At 46.1% G+C, this 18,644-nt stretch overlaps 1 protein-coding gene across 3 annotated transcripts in view; it reads left to right on the top strand.

Annotated features, from left to right (window-relative positions):
* Positions 1–1,485: 1,485 nt before the first annotated feature.
* LOC144717271 (uncharacterized) overlaps positions 1,486–18,644 on the top strand; it is a 21,930-nt gene continuing 4,771 nt past the window's right edge. Inside the window, exons 1-11 of one of the 3 annotated variants that reach the window (XM_078592687.1) lie at positions 1,486–1,626; positions 1,808–1,864; positions 4,303–4,838; positions 5,905–5,994; positions 6,108–6,182; positions 6,963–7,483; positions 11,240–11,421; positions 14,395–14,494; positions 15,326–15,580; positions 16,232–16,388; positions 17,741–17,865. In XM_078592687.1, the coding sequence (XP_078448813.1) occupies positions 4,304–4,838; positions 5,905–5,994; positions 6,108–6,182; positions 6,963–7,483; positions 11,240–11,421; positions 14,395–14,494; positions 15,326–15,580; positions 16,232–16,388; positions 17,741–17,865 (2,040 nt within the window). In that variant the 5' untranslated portion in view covers positions 1,486–1,626; positions 1,808–1,864; position 4,303. Of the gene's footprint in view, positions 1,627–1,719; positions 1,865–4,302; positions 4,839–5,904; positions 5,995–6,107; positions 6,183–6,962; positions 7,484–11,239; positions 11,422–14,394; positions 14,495–15,325; positions 15,581–16,231; positions 16,389–17,740; positions 17,866–18,644 lie in introns of those variants that run through there. The other 2 variants (XM_078592684.1, XM_078592686.1) reach the window with 2 other exon arrangements.

Here is an 18,644-nt window from a genome sequence, read left to right as displayed (position 1 = left end):
GGGGAGGGGCTGGTCACCCCGTGGTGCCCTTATAAAACTCAACGTTTAACCTACTCACGCCGGCTTGTGCCCGCCCTCACAGTCGGGCATATTTGCGGAATACACCACGCCGCCGTTGACCCTGGCCATTGACCGAGCAACCCAACGTTCCTACCAGCTCCCTTCGCAGGAATGTGTTTTTTGCCCGTATTGAAACGGCTGTATGGACGTGAAAATGTAATGTACCTGTTACAAGAATACGGGTAAACCGTATGGGTTGACAGCTTTTGGGATGTGAGCATCTGCCTGCTGATGATCTGGGATTTTTGCACACAGTGTTGGTGTACGGTGCTTTTTCTGCAATATTTTGCTGTCTTTTCTTGGCTTTTCTGTTTGCACATAGTCACATTAAGATGTTTTCTTATTCATGTTTTAGTTTTTTGTTTGTTGCGGTTGCATCCGATTCAAGAGCCGAATGGCTCACAGGGCTATACCTAATAAATTAACTTGAACTTGATTGATGGTTACACGAGCATCTTCGAGGAGGAATGTCAAAGCCAGGAGCTGTGCGATGGTTATTTGGGTCTCGAATTAAGGCAGAATGTGGTGAAGGCAGAATGTGGTGATTTTTTTAATTTGTTGATATTTTTTATGCGCGACACCGCCAACGTTGCAGCAAAAAACAATTACAAGAGACCCTTGAATATCGCGGGGTTACTTTCATGGGAAGTGCCGCTTAAGTCTTGTCTAAATTAGTGGGTTTAGGTCATCATCATCGTCACGATCCATGGGCAGATTGGTCGCGATAGTCGATGGCTCGAAACCGCGAACGACGCACCCGCGATATTCAAAGGTCACCCCCTAGGGGCCGTCCATAAATGACGTCACGCACCTGGGGGGGGGGGGGGGTCAGACATTTGTGACGATGTGTGACGAAGGGGGGGGGGGGGTTTGAGAAATGTGACGTCACATCAAAATTCGCAACTTTAAAAAAGATATAGACTTCACGTTCTACTTAATTAAATAGACTTTTAATAAATGTTTTCTCGTACACCATAAGAGTACAGCGCCACATTAAATACGCACTACAATAACAAGAGTTTAAAGCGATTTGAAGCATTTTGATTTAAAGCTTTCGTGACTGCAGGAATTCATATTCTTTGTTCTTTCGAGTAAAGTCACGTAGAAGGGAAATAATACAATAAATGTGTATTATTATTATTATTTTATTTCCCTTCTACGTGACTTTACCGAAAGAACCAAGAATACGATTTGAAGCATGTTGTTTTTTGGGGGGGGGCAGAACATTGTGACGTCATATTTGAGAGGGGGGAGGTCTGACTTTTTGTGACGCCGTGTGACGAAAGGGGGGGGGGGTCAAAAATTGCGTGACGTCATTTATGGACGGCCCCCTACAGTAAAACACTGTTGCGGTGGCGTGGGTGGCGTGGTTCATATTCTTTTTTTTAAGTAAATTGCCACGGTCCCTTGGTATCCAATTCAATAGTAGGAGGGAGGAGGAAGAGACTGCGGGTGTCAGCATCACCGCGACCCCTGACCCGACCAGGAGGGGGGTCGACCCGAGCCTCATTCTGTTGCAGCCACCGGGCGACTCTAAACGACACCGTGAGGGAGGACGCCGTGGAGGTGAGGGGGGTGGTGGTGTGGAGAGTTTCTTCCTTTCTCGGGAAGAATCGTCAGCTGTTGGTGGTGGCGGTGGTGGCGGCGGCGGCGGTGGTGGTGGTGGCGAGGCGACGGGTTGGTGGTTTCCACTCCCATCGACCCACCCACTCACCCATTTAATTTGTGGGTTTTTTTTCAATCCCAGAGTTATCGTGGCAGGCACAGCTGTATCGGCTCTCCAAGGTCCTTCACCTACCCATAGGTAAGATTGTTAATGGGATCCGCCTCGATGTTTGGGGGTTAAAAAAGTCTTAATCGCGGCGTTATTGCAGCAACAACAACAACCCTCTCGCGCAGTCTCCCATGATCATAATCGTTCGCTATGGGTCCATCCACTGCTGGATGAAGCGGATGGCCACATCTCTACGATGCTTCGATGTTGTAACTAACAATACCCCCTCCACCCCGACCTCCCCCTTACCCCCACGACACCTTACACACATTTTTTTTTTTAAAACAACCACGAATTAATGGGTTTTAAATCAGCCCCGTGGGTAGTTGGGGGGGCCTTGTGAGATGGATATCGCTTTCGTGATTGCGTCCGTGGGTCAGCCCGTGTCCAATTGCGTTCGGTCGAAGACGTTAAACCTATAGGCGACTTGGGCAATAAAAATGTAAGATTATGAAATCGCACACGGTGCCGTTTTGATCGCAAGGCCTTTTCCTTCATGGTGACGTGCTCGGGGAGGGACGAGGCCCTTTCTGTACTGCAGCAGTGGATTGATCATGGCTGGTGCTGATGGTCGTACATGTACACGGCAGCAGCATTGCTAATCAGCTCTGCGGCTTATTGACGAGCTCCGCTGGTGTGCCTCTCATTTCAAAGTCAAGTCAGTCGTGCTGTCTCCCTGCCTCCACTGCGGTCGTTAATCTTCCAAAGTTTCTCACATGTTTTTGTGTCATGTCTGTGTGATACGTCTGTTCGTTGTTTCCCGTCATGTCTGTCGTTTCGTCATGTAGGTCCGTCTGGGCTCGTCTGTTTGTCAGGTCCGTCTACCGAGACGTCTGTGAAAAATGGCTTTATAGCTCATCCGGATGCCTCCCAGGACAAATAAAGATTCTGATTCAGTCATTCGGTCTGCCCTGTCTGTTCGTCAGTCCGTGTTCGTCTGTCCGGCTGTCTAGCTGTCTATTGAACTACTCTTGTTGCAGACCTCACCGTCTATCATCACAACTGATTACAACTTGCGGGGTGTGTTTTAAAAGTGTGCTGATAACAGCTTGGCACCGTCAGAATTCCGTTGCTGATGGTGATTACATACATCATGGGACCTCCTGCTCACCCCGAGCGAGCTCTCATTACTCTGATAGTGATTGTCTTTGTACTGTACGCCTTTTGGCGTCCTCTGGTCTAACACCTTTTGAGACTAGACTCCAAAGAAAGCTGTCTCTGGTGTGGACCAATCAGTTTCAAAGACAATGCATATATTATCAGAGTATGTTTTGTGTTTGCATTCTGACCACAAGTATTGTGGCTAATGCAGATATGATTCCTTGTAAAAGGTTTCAGTTTGGTGTTTTAACATCTTAACACCTGTTTTGTTGCCAGAAAAAAAGGGGAAAACCTATTCTCATCGATTACATACATGTCAACTCATATGGGTTACCCGTATTCTTGTACAGTACAGGGAAATTGAGTTTTCAGGTCGATATGGCGTACGGCCGTTTCAATACGGGCAAAAAAAACACGTGTTGTATATTTGTGTTTCTTCTTTGGCATGGGACTTTGTAGGATGAACGTTGAGATTTATATGGGCATGGGGTAAGTGGGTGACCAATACGGTCTGATTTGGTAGGCACTGATAAGGGGTTGACAGGTATGTTATTAGATTCACACAATATTATTCATTTTCCAGAAGGATGCATACACAAATATCCACACTACTTATTGCAGCTACTGCTGGTGTATCCTGTTGCCAGTGATTATTCTTGCATTTTTTTGCCTTCACGCGGATAATCAAATGATTGTCCTGTTTCCTCATATCCACAAACAAATGCGTATTGAGTCAGGGGTGCATATAATTTGAAGGGCAGTTGGTAGGAGGGCGGATAGGATCAGTTTCACTCTCATTGGCAAACGAGAAGCAGAGTACAATTCAAAAGGAGTGCCGATTTAACCTCCGATTAGTGCGGCTGGCTACGTGCGTTGCGACAGAAGTTGAACATACATATACATGTATGATGTGGGGTGATAATAATTTAACAGCAATACTATAGTGATAAACCTCAGCTTTTGTCAGTCTACACTGGTCAAGTAAAATTGTTGTTTAGAATAACATAACCGAATACAACCATATGTTGATCAATGTGGCTTGGCGAAAGTGGGGCCGCAAAGCCGGTTCGGATATCACTCCCCACTGATATTAGCCATGGCAGGGTATCGACTAGGGTGGCTGGGTACACAGTGCAGATCGCCTAACCACTGCTCCACTGCTGAACCTATTTTGAATGATCCTAGTTTTGTTTGGTGTGTGTAGAAAACTATAGTGAGTGGAGAAAACCACATGTATGAAAGGAGAGCATGCAAACGCGATATAGCAATGTTTGAAAGCTGACCTGGTTTGTTACTTAAAATAAATCCAATAACACTCAAATCGATGGCTATGTTTTATTATCGGATTTTCCTCCACACCCCATCAGGATGGCGTGTGCAGTGGCCACCCCGGTGCTGGAGCCAAGCGGGGACTTCCCGGCATGGCTGGAGGCACAGGGCGTGAACGCGGAGGTGGCCAGGGCCATGGACTCGGAGCTGGGCATCCGGGACTACGGGGTCCTGCGTGCCTGCGTCGGGGACGGCCTCGTGCGGGCCGAGCTGCTGGCCACAGCGCGCGACCGCCTGCCCTTCGGTTTCTACGCCGTGCTGCGGCAGGTGGTGAAGGCCCTGCAGGATGCCGAGCACCACGATGGGACACCGCGCTGGGACGACGCCGCCGCTGCATCCTCCCCTGGCGACGTGACCCTGGGAGGCTTGGTGGACGTGCTGCTCGCGCTGTTCAGCGGCTTGAGCCGGGAGCTGTTGTTGTCCGTGCAGAGGCTGGGGGCCATGGATGGCGCCGGTACATATGTTGAGCCCTCGAGTCCACCTGGGGAGGAAGTTCAACACCAGGATGACGTGACGGCGTGCAGCGCGGCAACGGAGTTGCTGGAAGCGAGCGAGTGTGAACCCCCACCTTACAGTGAGTTTGTACTTTTCTCATTTAATGTATTGAAGTCCTCACCCATCGTAATATACGTGTAGGTTTTCAGAACACACTGAAACGGTGGTGGCTATGCATTCCTGTAATCCAGCACAGTGGAGACAGGGTTGGTGGATCGAACTAATCTTGTGACACTTCCTGTGGGGGTGTGGAGGTGCCATATCCTGGCTCGCCAGGAGATGGCATACAGCAAAAATATGGACTCCATCAGTTCCATCTGTACGGGATAGATTGCTTCCCCCTCGTACACGTGACTTTTCTCCAGGGATCGAATGCACGACGTCCTGCATACCAGGCAAGGGAGTTAACATCTCGCCACTGTAGTGCCAAGAAAGATCCTAGAATGGACCTAGGAAGATCCTTGTTGAACCACGAGATAGACCCCCACTTAAATTACACTCTTACTGAAACCAAAAAGAGTGACGTAAGCGGGAGAGATCCTGACTGAAACTGAGAATAGACCCTCTATTCAACCTAGAGCGGTGTTTCTCAACTTCAATTCTCGTTACCCATCCTTTTTGTGGTTACCAGTATTTCTGTTCTCTCCCACTTTAGTCCTTTGCTAAATCGCATATCTTTTGCAGAAATTCCCTCAATCCCATTTTATCTTTGAGCGTTCTTCATTTCACTTTATAGACCCTTTCCAGTTGTCAAATCAGCATTTTTTTCTGCCTTTTTTGTCCCCTACATCCTTGCAGTCCTTTCTTCACCAAGCTGTCACATCATAGAATGTGCCAAACTCGCATATGTATATTATTGTGCACATTGATCTACTGCACACTGCATTGTACCTGATGGTTGGTAATCAAGGGCATGCTATGAAGGGCTATTTCCCAAAACGTCGCCTATTATAAACTTTTCTATTTAAGGCCACAGTGTTATTGACAAATGTATTCAGTTTTTTGTTCTTTGTACCAGTCGGGGTCGCAAGGACTGAACTTGAGAAACACTGCCCGAGAGAGAGAGGGACCCCTATTTAAATCAAGAGACTCCTACCAAAGGCACAGATATTGTAAAACTTGTAATTGAATGTGTCTTTCGGCAGATGAGACGGGGGAGAATCTGATACCGAACGTGGACTTCACCGGCTTGGAATGGTCGGGACACATCATTAAAATGGAGACTTGCGATCACGGTGAGGTGTTCCGTGTGCCTGCACAGATACCGTGTATATTGCAAGGGTGGACCTATAGCCATTGCACTGTGGAAGTCAACACAGGTGTCCTGACTTTGAGTGTGCATTTCCAGACGAGGTGGAAGAGGCTGTGGACGATGGTGACTTGATTTACAGAGAGCGCACACTGCAAATGGACCCATCTAATGGTATGATGGCTGTGCACTCGTGCAGTTCAATTGTCCTTTAACACCTCTTTTCCACTGGCACATCTGAGCTGCAACAGTGCATGTGAATCAGAATCTTTATTTATCCTGGAGAAATCCGATGAGCTATGAAGCTCTTTTTCACAGATGTCTGGTAGGAGCTGGTTAGAAAGTTATAACAACAAACAATACAATCAAAACGACCAGTACAAAGTTTATGTGACATCAGTCAGGGGCATGGCTGGCTTCTGCAGTGGAAAATCAATCAGGGGCCTCCTGGAGCTGTGCCGAGGTGGCACAGCATGGCCCTGGAACCTGGCTCGGTTAACCTCCCGAGGGTCAATTGAGGTTCAGCGTCTCGTGCGGCAAGCATGGCTCGCGTAGTTGTCATCGTCAAACTTGTCTCCCTGCTCAAATGAGCCGGTCTAGTGCCAGCAGTGAAAATTCCACATTCCTATGTTGGGCATCAATTGCTTCATGCGACGTCCACTGTTGACTTCCCACAAAAAGGCTCCTTTACACCTACTCTTAACAATCGGTGCCAGAGCAAAGCATGGACCAACTGACAGGATGGTATTGAATTTAATAATCAAGGTATTTAAATGGAGCATTTAAGTTAATTTGATATCAATAAAAAATACCTTGAATGATACCACCTGGTCCTCCTCCACCTCCACTATCAACTCCTCTTCATTCTCCACTTCTTCCATCCATCATCTCCTCTTCTACCTCCTTAAACTCCTCCGTCACCTCCGTCGTCATCTCCACTTTCTCCACCTCCAGGCCAAAGCTCCTCCTCGGCGGGCTTCATCATCAAGGACGTCACCTCGCTGCAGGACTCTGCCTGCCAGACGCTCACCAACCTCTCGGGCCGCTATCCCCGTGCCCGCCGATCAGCCCCACCACGACGCCGCTCCAAAGCCACCATCACCACCGCCACAACCACCACCATTGCCTCCTCATCCGCCACCACCTCCTCCTCCTTTACCTCCTCCGCCCCAGCATCATCGTCAACGACATCGGGACCCTTCTCTCCTCGCAGCAACACCGCTCTGCGTCCGATCGCCAAACGTTGCGCGCCCGTGCCAACGCACACATCAACGTCAGCGCCAGCTTCCACAAACTACCGGACGCCCGTGGCCTCTGTGCCCAAGTACAGGCCCATCAGGCCCAGGCCGATGGATCCGTCGAGGGAACGCTCGCGTCCATTTGACGCTGCTGCTGCCGCCGCCGCTGCCGCCGCCACCATCGCTAACGTCGCAGCCGGCCCAGCCCTCGCAGAGCAAGGCTCGCACCGTTACCAGGTGTGTGGGCGGCAGAACTTGGTTGTGCTGCCCAGGTACTCGTGCGGGGACAAGAAGCCCGAGGGGTAGGGTTGCCGGGGCCCCTTTTGTCGGCTCGCATGTGGGCTTGTTCCTTGGTTATCTAATTAGTTCGAATCTCTGCACGACCATTCCTATGGTCCATTTGGCAGAATGCCATTCGGGTACGGTCACGAAACTACTGGGACTGATTTCTATGGTTTGTATGACAGGGACTGCCGTTCGTATGTTTGAGTTGCAGTGATGCCATTACCCTGTACCCACAGCAGCGTGTGATTGTGCTTCTTTCATGATATACGCATGGCTTTAATTTCAGTTGGGCCTGTCCGGGTCCGTGACCCGGAATATATTTGCATACCCGGCACACCACATCCAGTATACCTCTTGCAATAGCTGTGATTGCTAGTCACGTCCATTTTTGGTCAGAAATTAAGTCCTGGATGTGATTCGTGGTTTGCCATATTTATCCAATATTCACTTCATTTTTTTTTTATTTTGCGGTGAGATGTATTGGCCACTAGCGGCAGCAGAGCTAACGTGAACCCATTACGTGCAAAGGTGTATGAATTAAAAAAAAAATGGATTCTTGCATGTACGATCCATTTCATGTATCATGCGTCCAGCTGCCGGTGGTAGTGATGGTGACAATGACGATTATGATGGTGATGTTTATTCGAGGATAAATTATGATGGGTTGAGTTGACTTTATTGAACCTATTTTTACAGTCACAACAGAGGACACGCGTATATGCAAGTAGGATTGGTAGTTCTGGAGATTGTGCCCTCTGGGGGCTGAGCTGACTGTTAAGTGTGATTTGACCTTGAAACCCTTCCCATTGTAAAATCAAGAGTTATTTTTTAATGTTGATGTTGGTTAACTCCATGAATACCTTTGTGAAATTTGACCAACCAATTTCCTTTTTTTATTTGATGCTATTTGGGTTATAATGAGGTCGCGTTTGTCTGCATTTGTTAACGCAAATGGCGGGTGAAGCTTTGAACACAAAGCTTCCCTATTGAGCCATTTAGAGCTTAAGTGCAGATTAGGGAGCACCTTAATAGAGGTTTTTTTGGATTAGATTTCGTAAATATAAATGTGTCAATAAACCCGCCACCACCCGACAGCCAACTAGTAAGGTTTGTCACGTAAGCAAAACGTGCCAATTCGTTACTAGTGCAGCACACCGGTGTGTTGGAGACAAACCCCACAACATTTACGATTTGAGTACGACGTTTCGCCAGTAATTACAACCAGCATCATCAGGCGACAGACAGATTTGGAGAAATGCTTCTGTTTTGTTCATAAATAGAGGGATAAATGTGATGTCGTCACCTGTGAGCCAATCAGGTGCGAATGCCAGGGGGGTTTAATGTCTGCATATAAATTACAATGGATATCCATTATCGGTTGGGTTAACGACACATTTTTATTTACGCGATCTAACCCAAAAAACCTCTTATGGATAATATTGATCACGAAAGCCTACGTGTTACACTCGGGAGCACCTATTAAGGCCAGCATGGCACACAGGGAAATGGCGGGGGTGTGGCCACCACTACACCAATCACCTATGTCTCCCCAATGCTGATATTCACATATACAACACTACCCGCTGACCATTTAATACTCATTTAGCTTAGGAGTGGCTAAGGCCAGGGTGAGATTCCAGTTGTCACTGACGTTTTCAGTGGCTGGGAATCGTACCCAGGTTGGAATCGCAGTGCCCTGTGCAAACTATTGCAATTAAGAGTGACACACGATAACAACCACAGCGACCATCTGCCACTAAGTGACGGTGATGTCACTTGTACGCTTATGGCAGCCTAGGTGGACTGTGATGCCATGTAACATGTCGAAAGCTCACTGGCAGGAGCTCATGGGACATTCCCAGGTTATATGGGTTAACTGACTGAGATGACTGACACACACAAGCTACGTTTCACAAATTTTTATTGTGTAGTTTGACATGTTTGGTTTTCTTGTTTGCTTCGCAAGTTGGAAGATAAAAAAAGTGTGACCGTAATTGTTGCAACATCAAAACGAACCTGTAACATATTACATGTGATAAATAACAATAAACTCAATCAATGGAGACCATTGGAGTGTAGCGATCTTAAATTTAAAGTGCACAAAAACGTTTTGACTCCTGAGCGAGTGAAGGAGACAATAATGAATTTAAGTTCTAAGTTTATTTTGTTTAACCACGTGAGAACTCTGAGACCAGGGTGAGTCTCATTTGCAAGAGTGACCTGGGGCATTAGCCAGTAGTGGGCGACAATTTATATGCTTAGTCTCAAGGTGTTTGCAGTGGAACTTTCGAATTTGGCAAAATGCTGACGCCAGCACGCAATAGCCTCTTGCAAATGATGTCAGGGGATCTTTAATGTCCACTGTGATGCAGACGGAATGTATCAAGATGGTTATTACACCCTCAGTCTGTTATCATTATATTACTCAAGAATAAGTCTTCGTTTCACCAGGTGAAAACAAATTGAGATTGGAAGTCTTTTTGTAAGGCTGACATGGATCAAGGACTGCTGACGGTGCATTGCATTTCAGACCTCCAAAACGTACACCATTAAAGAGGCCAACGAGAGGAATTCAGGTTGCACATGAGAACGAAACACAGCATGTGAAAGCATGCGGAACATACCACAGCGATTATCGTAACGGGCACATATCATCATGGTGTACTCTACTAACAAACACAACATTGTCATGAAAAAGTATACAATTTTAATCGAATGAGATCATGCGATGAGAAACAATTGAATTAAAACTTTCCGAGGACAAGACATGTATTAATTATATACAGTTGGGAAAACATCACCCAAGCAATGTTTTGGCTATTTTGTCAAGATGTGAATGTTGAGATAGGGTTGCATTTAGACGCTTTATAAAGCCAAAGAATATTGTACCAAATTTGCCCCTGTTAGGATAAGTGATGTGGGAGGCACTGCTCTTTTCAATTAACAGCCCTAAGCTAATTGTGGAAATTCCATATTCCCATTGCAGTAGCTTTTCTCTACATAGAACACTCACCATTGACTTTCCACAAAATGGCAATAATGTAACCTCCTTGCAGGATGATGATGATGGGCTGAGGGTGGCTGCCACCCCGGATTTGAATTTGTGAGCTGCGGATTATGAGTTGACCTCATTCAAATGTGTCCATTTGTGTACATTTTAATAGTACTATCAATGAGTGTCTCCTAGTCATGTGTACATTTGAATAGAACAATTAACAAAATCGATGTCTCCTAGTCATGTACCGATTAATCCCTCCAATGTTTGGATGAATTGTCACGAATCATGACACGAATAGATTCTATAATTCTCCTTTCAAAAATGGTAAAAAAATTATTGATTCTTTCACGCACGACTTGTTGCATACAAAGTTATCGTAAGAATCTATTTTAGTTTATGAATCAATGCATCCTTACACGTGTAGTTTCTCCCAAATTGAATTGGCCTATAGAAATGGATATTTGGTCCAGAGGACAAGTGATGAAGACAATGCTGATATTACATATTTGAAATGAAGACTAGGGTCATGTTGGAATTGGTAGCGAGAATGGTGGTGGCGATGACAACTTCGCAACAATCGTTGCAACAGCACTAAAAGATAATGACGATTATGACGATGATTGACAATCGTCGTGAAGATGATGATGATGACGATCATAACGACAGTGATGATGATCGTGATGATAACGGCGACACTGTTATTTCCGCAGGCGGTCGCCGCTAACTGCCAGAGCGCTGCGGGGACCCGGGCACCCCTGAACCTCCGCGCATTCCTGCAGAGGCGCGCGCCACACCTCTTTGAAGCGTGCCAGAGCACAGGCATGTTATCGCAGTCCTCGAGGAAGGAATTGGTCAAATTGGCCGTTTCCCACCTGGTCGAACGGCACGGCTTGTACGTATTCCTGAGCAGTTCGACAGTGTCGCGGTGTGGTGAGGTGTTGTCTCCCAATCAGACGGACGGACATATGCATACAGATATACAGACAGATAAACAGGCAGGCAGAGTTAGAGAAAGGCAAGAACGCTGGCAGGATTGACCAGACACGTATGCAGACATGCGGGCATGCAGGTAGTTATGCAGGCAATCACGCAGGCAATCACGCAGGCAGAAAGACAGACATACAGGCAGGTTAGCAGGCAGGCAAGCAGAGAGGCAGACGGGCAGAAGAGAAAAACAGACTGAGGAACGGTAGGCACACAAGTAGATTGGCATGCAGGCGTATATATAGAGACCTATAAACAGGTAGATGATCCAGCAGACAGACAAGGCACACACACAGACACATAGATAGAAATAACAGGTAGACTGTCACAGGCACACTGATTGGCAGGCATAAAGGCAGATGGCCAGATAGATAGCTAGACATACGGACATACGCTAGGCTGTTGCTACGTAGATATACTCATTGTTCGGGATAAACTATCTGTTGTGTTTCTGTGTTTGTTACACGTGTGTGTGTGTCCTCGTGTGCTGTGGCAACCGTAATAGTTGCTCACTAACACCATTTTTAAGTGAGGTTCGTGAGGCTGAAGAAGTCCTTGTCTTGGCAAATGTGCAGTTAGTGTGTGTGCGTTTGTGAGGAGTGGTGGTGTAGTGGTTCGTGCACAGCACTGCAAACCTGTAGACAGGCGTTCGATGCCCAGCCATGGATGACATCAGTGGCAAGTGGAATCTGAACCTGGTCTGGGTCTCCCCTAGGTGAACTTTGCTTTAAATAAGTAGCTGGTGCGGTGTGTAAACTTTAGCACTCGAGAGACAAAGACAGCAAGGCATGGCACTGGTCACCGCCTTCACGTACGCGATATGACCTTAATAGGTACTCGCTAACGGCATTCGACCACTCAACTAATAAGGCTATATAGTGATCTTTATGCAGTATATATGTGCGGTTATATATGCGAAAGCAAGATGTATGTGTGCATCTTTGCACGTATTGTGTATGTGTAGTCCTGGGCGGTAACCGGTTCGTGTAATTCGATTACCAAAGACCAGCACCAGTAGTCCTATATTATTACCAAATATAGATATGTAGACAATATGTCTCATAAAGCTGTCTCCACTTAAATAAAAGTAATGTTTACACAACCCATAGGTCCCACGGACTTCTGGAAGCGAAAGATTTTCAGCAGCGTTGATTCATTGCAAGCAAAACTCTGAACCAGTTTTAATATAAGTGTCTACAGAGACAATGTATGTCTCTGTACACACTGAGCATAGTGCTGTCATTTATGAATTTAAATCAACCTAGCATGCGTTGATTTAACGATCCGTGGATAGCCCTTTGTTATTATGCTGCAGGATTGGGCCTCCCCACACTGTGCTTCCCATAACATAGTCCCACAGCCTATAGTCACCTGCTTTGCACAGTGGTGAACCATCCCAAGTACTATCCAGGCTCAAGCCTGCTTAGATCTGTCAAGATCGGGCATGTTCCGAGTTGATTTTGCATTAGGTTGATTTAAACGAAGTAATTTTAAACATAGTCAAGTAATTAGGTTATGTTACTTTTAAAATTACAGATATGGAATTTTATTACGATATTTCTAAAATACTATAATCAGCAATAAGGGGCAAATTACATATGAGGTTAAACTCCCCTTAACATTGGCTTAAGTCCATGCTTAGTAAGGTAAATTAAAAACTCTCCAGCGTGCGACTGTGGTCATCCAGAACAGACCGTACAACATATAACAACGCAATGCACAGTCCACAAATACGAAGGAGACATCACAGCGATCCACTCCGCTACTACTGACCTGATTATCTGGCTTAACCACCTGAATGTAAAATTGTAGTTGTTGCTCTGCATCTACATAAGCCATACGCAAGAAGAAGAATACATTGCATTGTTTTAAGCATGGAATTGTGGGATAAAAGTCTTTGGAATCGATGTCCGGCCTGCATAACTTTACAGGAAGAACAGGATGGATACGGTATTTGTTTAATTTATTAGAAGAAAATCGCATTAGTTTATTGTATGGTTTGAAGCATAGCTAGCTACTAGGCTTGTTGCAATTCAATTTCAATTCAATGCATGGTCATTTATTGACACATTTTAGTCTCATTTATCGACACATTTTAATCTAATTTAAAGGTCTACTTTTCATCATTTGAATGGTTTATTCCGTCTAGTTATGTGTCCCCTTGGTTCAGTTAGTCTAGGTGTACATTACAAACATGTACAAATTGATACATGTGTTATGAAAACCTGAGCTCGAATACAAGTTTCAGCCGCACGTGATCAAACCGGATTCTCAAGTGTTGGGAATTGATGGTCTTAGTCCAGTCACTGTCAAATTGTTTGCTTTTTCACCTACTTTGGCTATCTCTGATAATAATTTGAAAAAAAAATCGATTTGAAAGTAATGCGAACAACATTTATCATTCACAGGGAATGTGGGAAAGTGAAGCAATACACCGCTCGGCGAGAGTTCCATGACATGATGCATAGAGCAGAATTGGGAATACAGTAAAACCTTGGATTGTGAGTAACTTGGTCTGCGAGTGTTTTGCAAGACGAGCAAATTTTTTGAATAAATATTAATTTGATACACGAGCGAGGTCTTGCAATACAAGTTGTACGTGTATACGCTTTGTCTGCCGAGCGTCACGTGATCACAATTGATATGAGTGCTTTGATATATGAGTGCTTTGGATTACAAACACGTTTCCGGAACGAATTATGCTCGCAATCCAAGGTTTTACTGTAGATTGTTGAGGGGAAATATTTTTTCGTAATAAAACCAATTTTAATACGTTAAGTATTACACTGCATGTATCAGGCATTGAGGCATGGTTTTGGGGGGGGGGGGGGCTTATCATGACGCCGCATGGGTCTTTCTGTGCTCCCCCAACTCCCTCTAGCTACCCAAGTTCCGTGGAGAAGACGAGCATCTCCCAGGAAATAATCGACATCTTCCCGTCCCAGAGACTGGACATCGGGGGCTCTAGTGTCACTGGCCATGTGAGTTTATTTACCTAATCTGCTGGTTATATTCTCGGGTAGATGAGTGAGTTAAGCAAGCAAGTGAGTGAGTGGGTATGTGACCGAGTATGTGGATATGTTATTGGTTGAGAATGTGAGCGATTATGTTGGTGGTTGAGTAAGTTGGTGAAAGGGTGGGTTGGTGAGTACGTATGTTGAACTTCTTTCTCACCGTATGTAGCCAACCGTGCTAATCGAGTAATTTTGTGCGTACGATTGTGAGCGAGTGTGTTGGCAAGTAACTGTGTAAGTGACTGAATTAGTGAGTAGGTGCGTAAGTATTGTGGGTGGGTAACAATGTGGTAAGTAAGTGGGTGAATAAGTTTGTGGTAAGAATGTGAGTGGAAAACATTACATTTATTGCAAAAGACATTGACCAAACAACCCCATGCAGCATCCTTCTGAAAATGAGTCTGACACTGAGTTAGGATTCAATAATCGTCGTTAATATTATTTCAGTACAGGGGTGGACAAACCACAGCTCAAAAAGCCGCATGCGGCTCTTGGATAGTTTAAAGTGTGGCTCAAGAGAGATACAATTGTATTACTTTTCAATGTAACCTCATTTGAAATAGAAAAAATCTGCAGAAGCAGGAGTGGTCCGGGGCACTTGCACCTGGCAACAGAGCCAAACATGATTACTCCTGGGGAGCTTTCACAGATGCACACCGGCCCCGCAATTGCTGCTCTCGGCCATAAGAAGATTTTTTGCATGTGGCATGTACAGCGAGGAAGTTTGGCCACCCCCGTTACAGCATAACAAATACGCACGATCCGCATCGAACAATCTTGCGCCCGTGTCTGCCACAGGAACATTTTTACGACCCTCAGGGCCACACGGGATTTGTAGAAGTCCGTCTGCGGAATCTGCGGCGCAAGCTGAACGCCGACCAGAAAAAATTCTCGAAAAGGCACAAGCGGAAACTGGAGGAGGGCGGGTGCGGCATGGCGGCGGCAATGGCCGTCAAGCGGAGCCGGACACTGCTGCTGGACCCAAGCGACGCCACGAGCGACCCAGAGCAAATCCCGCGAGATTTCCAGCGCCTGGTGGCCATTCCCGGTCTGGTGAGTTGAGTCAGATTGCGGATGGTGGTTGTGTTGGTGGGTGGGTGGGTGGGTGGCTGGGTGGTGTGGATAGTGGTTGGATGAGTTTTTGAATGAGTGGGTGATTTAGTGAGTAAGGTGAATGAATGGGTAAATATGTTAGATGAAATTGTGATATCGTGGGTTATTGAGTGTTGGGCGATTACGTGGGTTTGTATGTGAGTGTGAGTGAAAGAGGCGATGAGTGAGTGTGAATGGGTGGGTGAGGGTGGTGTGTGAATGAATGTGTATATGAGTGGGTGTGTTTATGCGTGAGAATGTGATGAATTTGGTCATGGAGTGATTAGGCAAGTATGGGTGTGTATTTGAGTATTTGAGTGAGGGTAGGTTGGTGGATGGGTCAGAATTCAGGTGGATAAGTGGGTGGATGGTTGTATAAATATGTAGGTAGGATGCATGTGTGAGTGGTTGGGTAGGTAACTGCATGTGACTGTATGGGTGAGTGTATTGGCAATGCCATCAATGTTTAGTGACAATTGCAATAGTCTAGAGATAATAATAATGACCCTAATTATTATTTGATTGATGACAACAACGACAATAATGGGGGGCACCTTTGACCCCGCTGACGAACATCGCGTTCAAGATCGCAAAATTGTCCCCCTCGCCCAGCTCGATGCGGAGTTTGACAAAATCTCATACGGGAAGGGACGCAACTTTGTGGAGCGGTGGGAGCACACGTACGTGCCTAAGCTGCGCCGGCTCGCCGTTCACGAGTCCGAGGACGTGAAGATCCTCCTCCGGGATGTGGAGGTGGCAGCTACCCCCGGTGAGCACGGTCCACACACACCCCCGCTCTATCAGCCACAGAGAGACGCGGCTGCAAGGCAGTCCCCTCGAAGGGAAGGCGCAAACAGAAACGAGTATGTACGTGTGTATTTTGAATTTATTTCACACCATACATAGCCAACCGTGCTAATCGGAGGTGCAGAGCAAAAAAAGGCGTGGATTTACATGATGCTTTATTACAGTGCAGGGGTGGACACACTTTGCACCTCCAATCAGCACGATTGGCTACATACGGTGCAAAAGAAGTTCAGCATACATACATACATGCTTTACAATGTACGTGCGTCCGCGAGAGTATTTAATTCTCAAAAACTAAATTACCTGGAACACACCCGATCTTGTCAAGATCTCGGAAGCTAAGCAGGCTAGCTTGGAATGGAGACCACCATGCACAGCAGGTTGTTATAGGGCACGGGGTTGCGTGGTGGGCAGCAGTGAGCAGTGCAGAAAAATCTATTGTAGTACGAAACAGTAATTTATTAACACAGAAGATGCATTCCTGCAAAGTGCTGCATTAAGCGCTGAATTATTGACTATATATATACACACTACGGGAATGAATAAATAAAAATTGCAAATTTGAATCACATTTGCACTTTTAAATAATCCTGCAGTTATCCCATGGCAGAGCAAATAACTGAGATGAGGGTATGCCGCATAATGTATCATTCCACGTACTGTATCATTCTGCATACAACATCATACAGCTTAGCCGCGCAGCTCAAGAAAGTAGTTCATTGTCGACTGCTCAGAAACTGCGTCATAACGGGGGGCGCGTTCCACTCTGTGTGAAAAGTGTAACCCCCATGGAAGAACCTCGTTATAGCAAAAGCGCATTTTAGGTAGGAACACACGTTAAGTGAGGATTTCACAGTGCTTCTATATTCCCACATCTATACTCTCTGCCATCACCAACATCACACTGACCAGTGTGGTGAAGTATGGTCATCCCCACAAACCCACATAATATGCAGAGGCCCTCATCCAGCGATGGACTGATACAGGGCTGTACATTTACTATATTAAAATGTTTGGCCAATTATTTTGCAATGAGTGTTTCATGTGTGTGGAGAAGCAAACCCGCATATGGTTGGGATAGCCCTCAACATCTTCCACAAACGGGTACCCACCCGCTTTCTGTAACGATTTTTACTCAGCAGTCTCACCAGCCCAATAGGTCAAGAGTTTCACAGCATGTGACGACAATCTACGCCTGATTCACCGACCCCACCTCCCTTTCCCGCATTCAAGGGCCCGTAAACATGTGCACGTCACCTGACTCCGTTTTCTTTTTGCTATCGTTGCCTCCATGTACGATTCCTTCTCATTCAGATGAAGTCTGCTTCACGATGCTCAAAATCTTGACACACCTGCTCCCCCCGACGATGGCCGGCCCAGCCAAGGGCTCCAAGTGCAGCATCAAATGTGCGCTTCCTTACCTCGTCGACTTTGCTCCGGTGAGTTATACGCCAGGAATAGAATGGGGGTTTTGGCGAAACCACCTGTGATTAAACTGGGTTCTCGGGTATAGACGTATGTACGTTGAACTTCTTTCGCACCATATGTAGCCAACTGTGCTCATCGGAGGAGCAGCAGGTTGATGGTCTCGGCTCGGTCACCAATGGCCGCAACGATAAAAATCGTGTTACATTTGGCAAAAAATCCATCTCTTGAGAGTGTTAAATACCGGTTTGGTTGTCATGCGGCACACATTCCTCTCTGTAGCGGGGATGCCTGGAAGAAAGCTGCACACTAATTTGTGGATAAGAGGTCACTATGAAGATATTTCAGGAGTGGTTCTGTAATATCTCTTTCCATGGGCCATTCTCTGACATGCGGGGGGTGCTGCGCTGCTCTGTGAGAATTTTGAATGAATTAATCTCATGACAATGTTTAATTTATGATAGCGTCGTTCATGCAAATTGCATCTCGCCACGCTGAGGAACCAACCAAGCTGGAAAGTAGCTATGACCCAGATGGTATAGGGGCAAAGCCTACCGAGGTATCGGGTCAATCATGCAGTGCAGCTCTACTAATAATTGTTCTAATCAAAGAATCACCTTAAAATGTAGGATTGGCTGCTGTGTTAGCTTGTAATATTTCCATCCGCCCAAGTGCGCTCTTCCGAGCTTGGCCACGTGTTGTGCGTATCTTCTGTCAAGGTTTTCGCCACACAATACTGCGGGGATTTACCTTAGTTCCTGAAGAACTGATGTGGGCATCTCCTTGGTTCTTT

This window comes from Lampetra planeri, chromosome 3 (assembly GCF_965212315.1).
Source record: "Lampetra planeri chromosome 3, kcLamPlan1.2.h2, whole genome shotgun sequence".
Taxonomy (NCBI): Eukaryota; Metazoa; Chordata; class Hyperoartia; order Petromyzontiformes; family Petromyzontidae; genus Lampetra; species Lampetra planeri.
The sequence above is the reverse complement of the archived record's forward strand: the minus strand, read 5'-3'. Positions and strand labels throughout refer to the sequence as shown.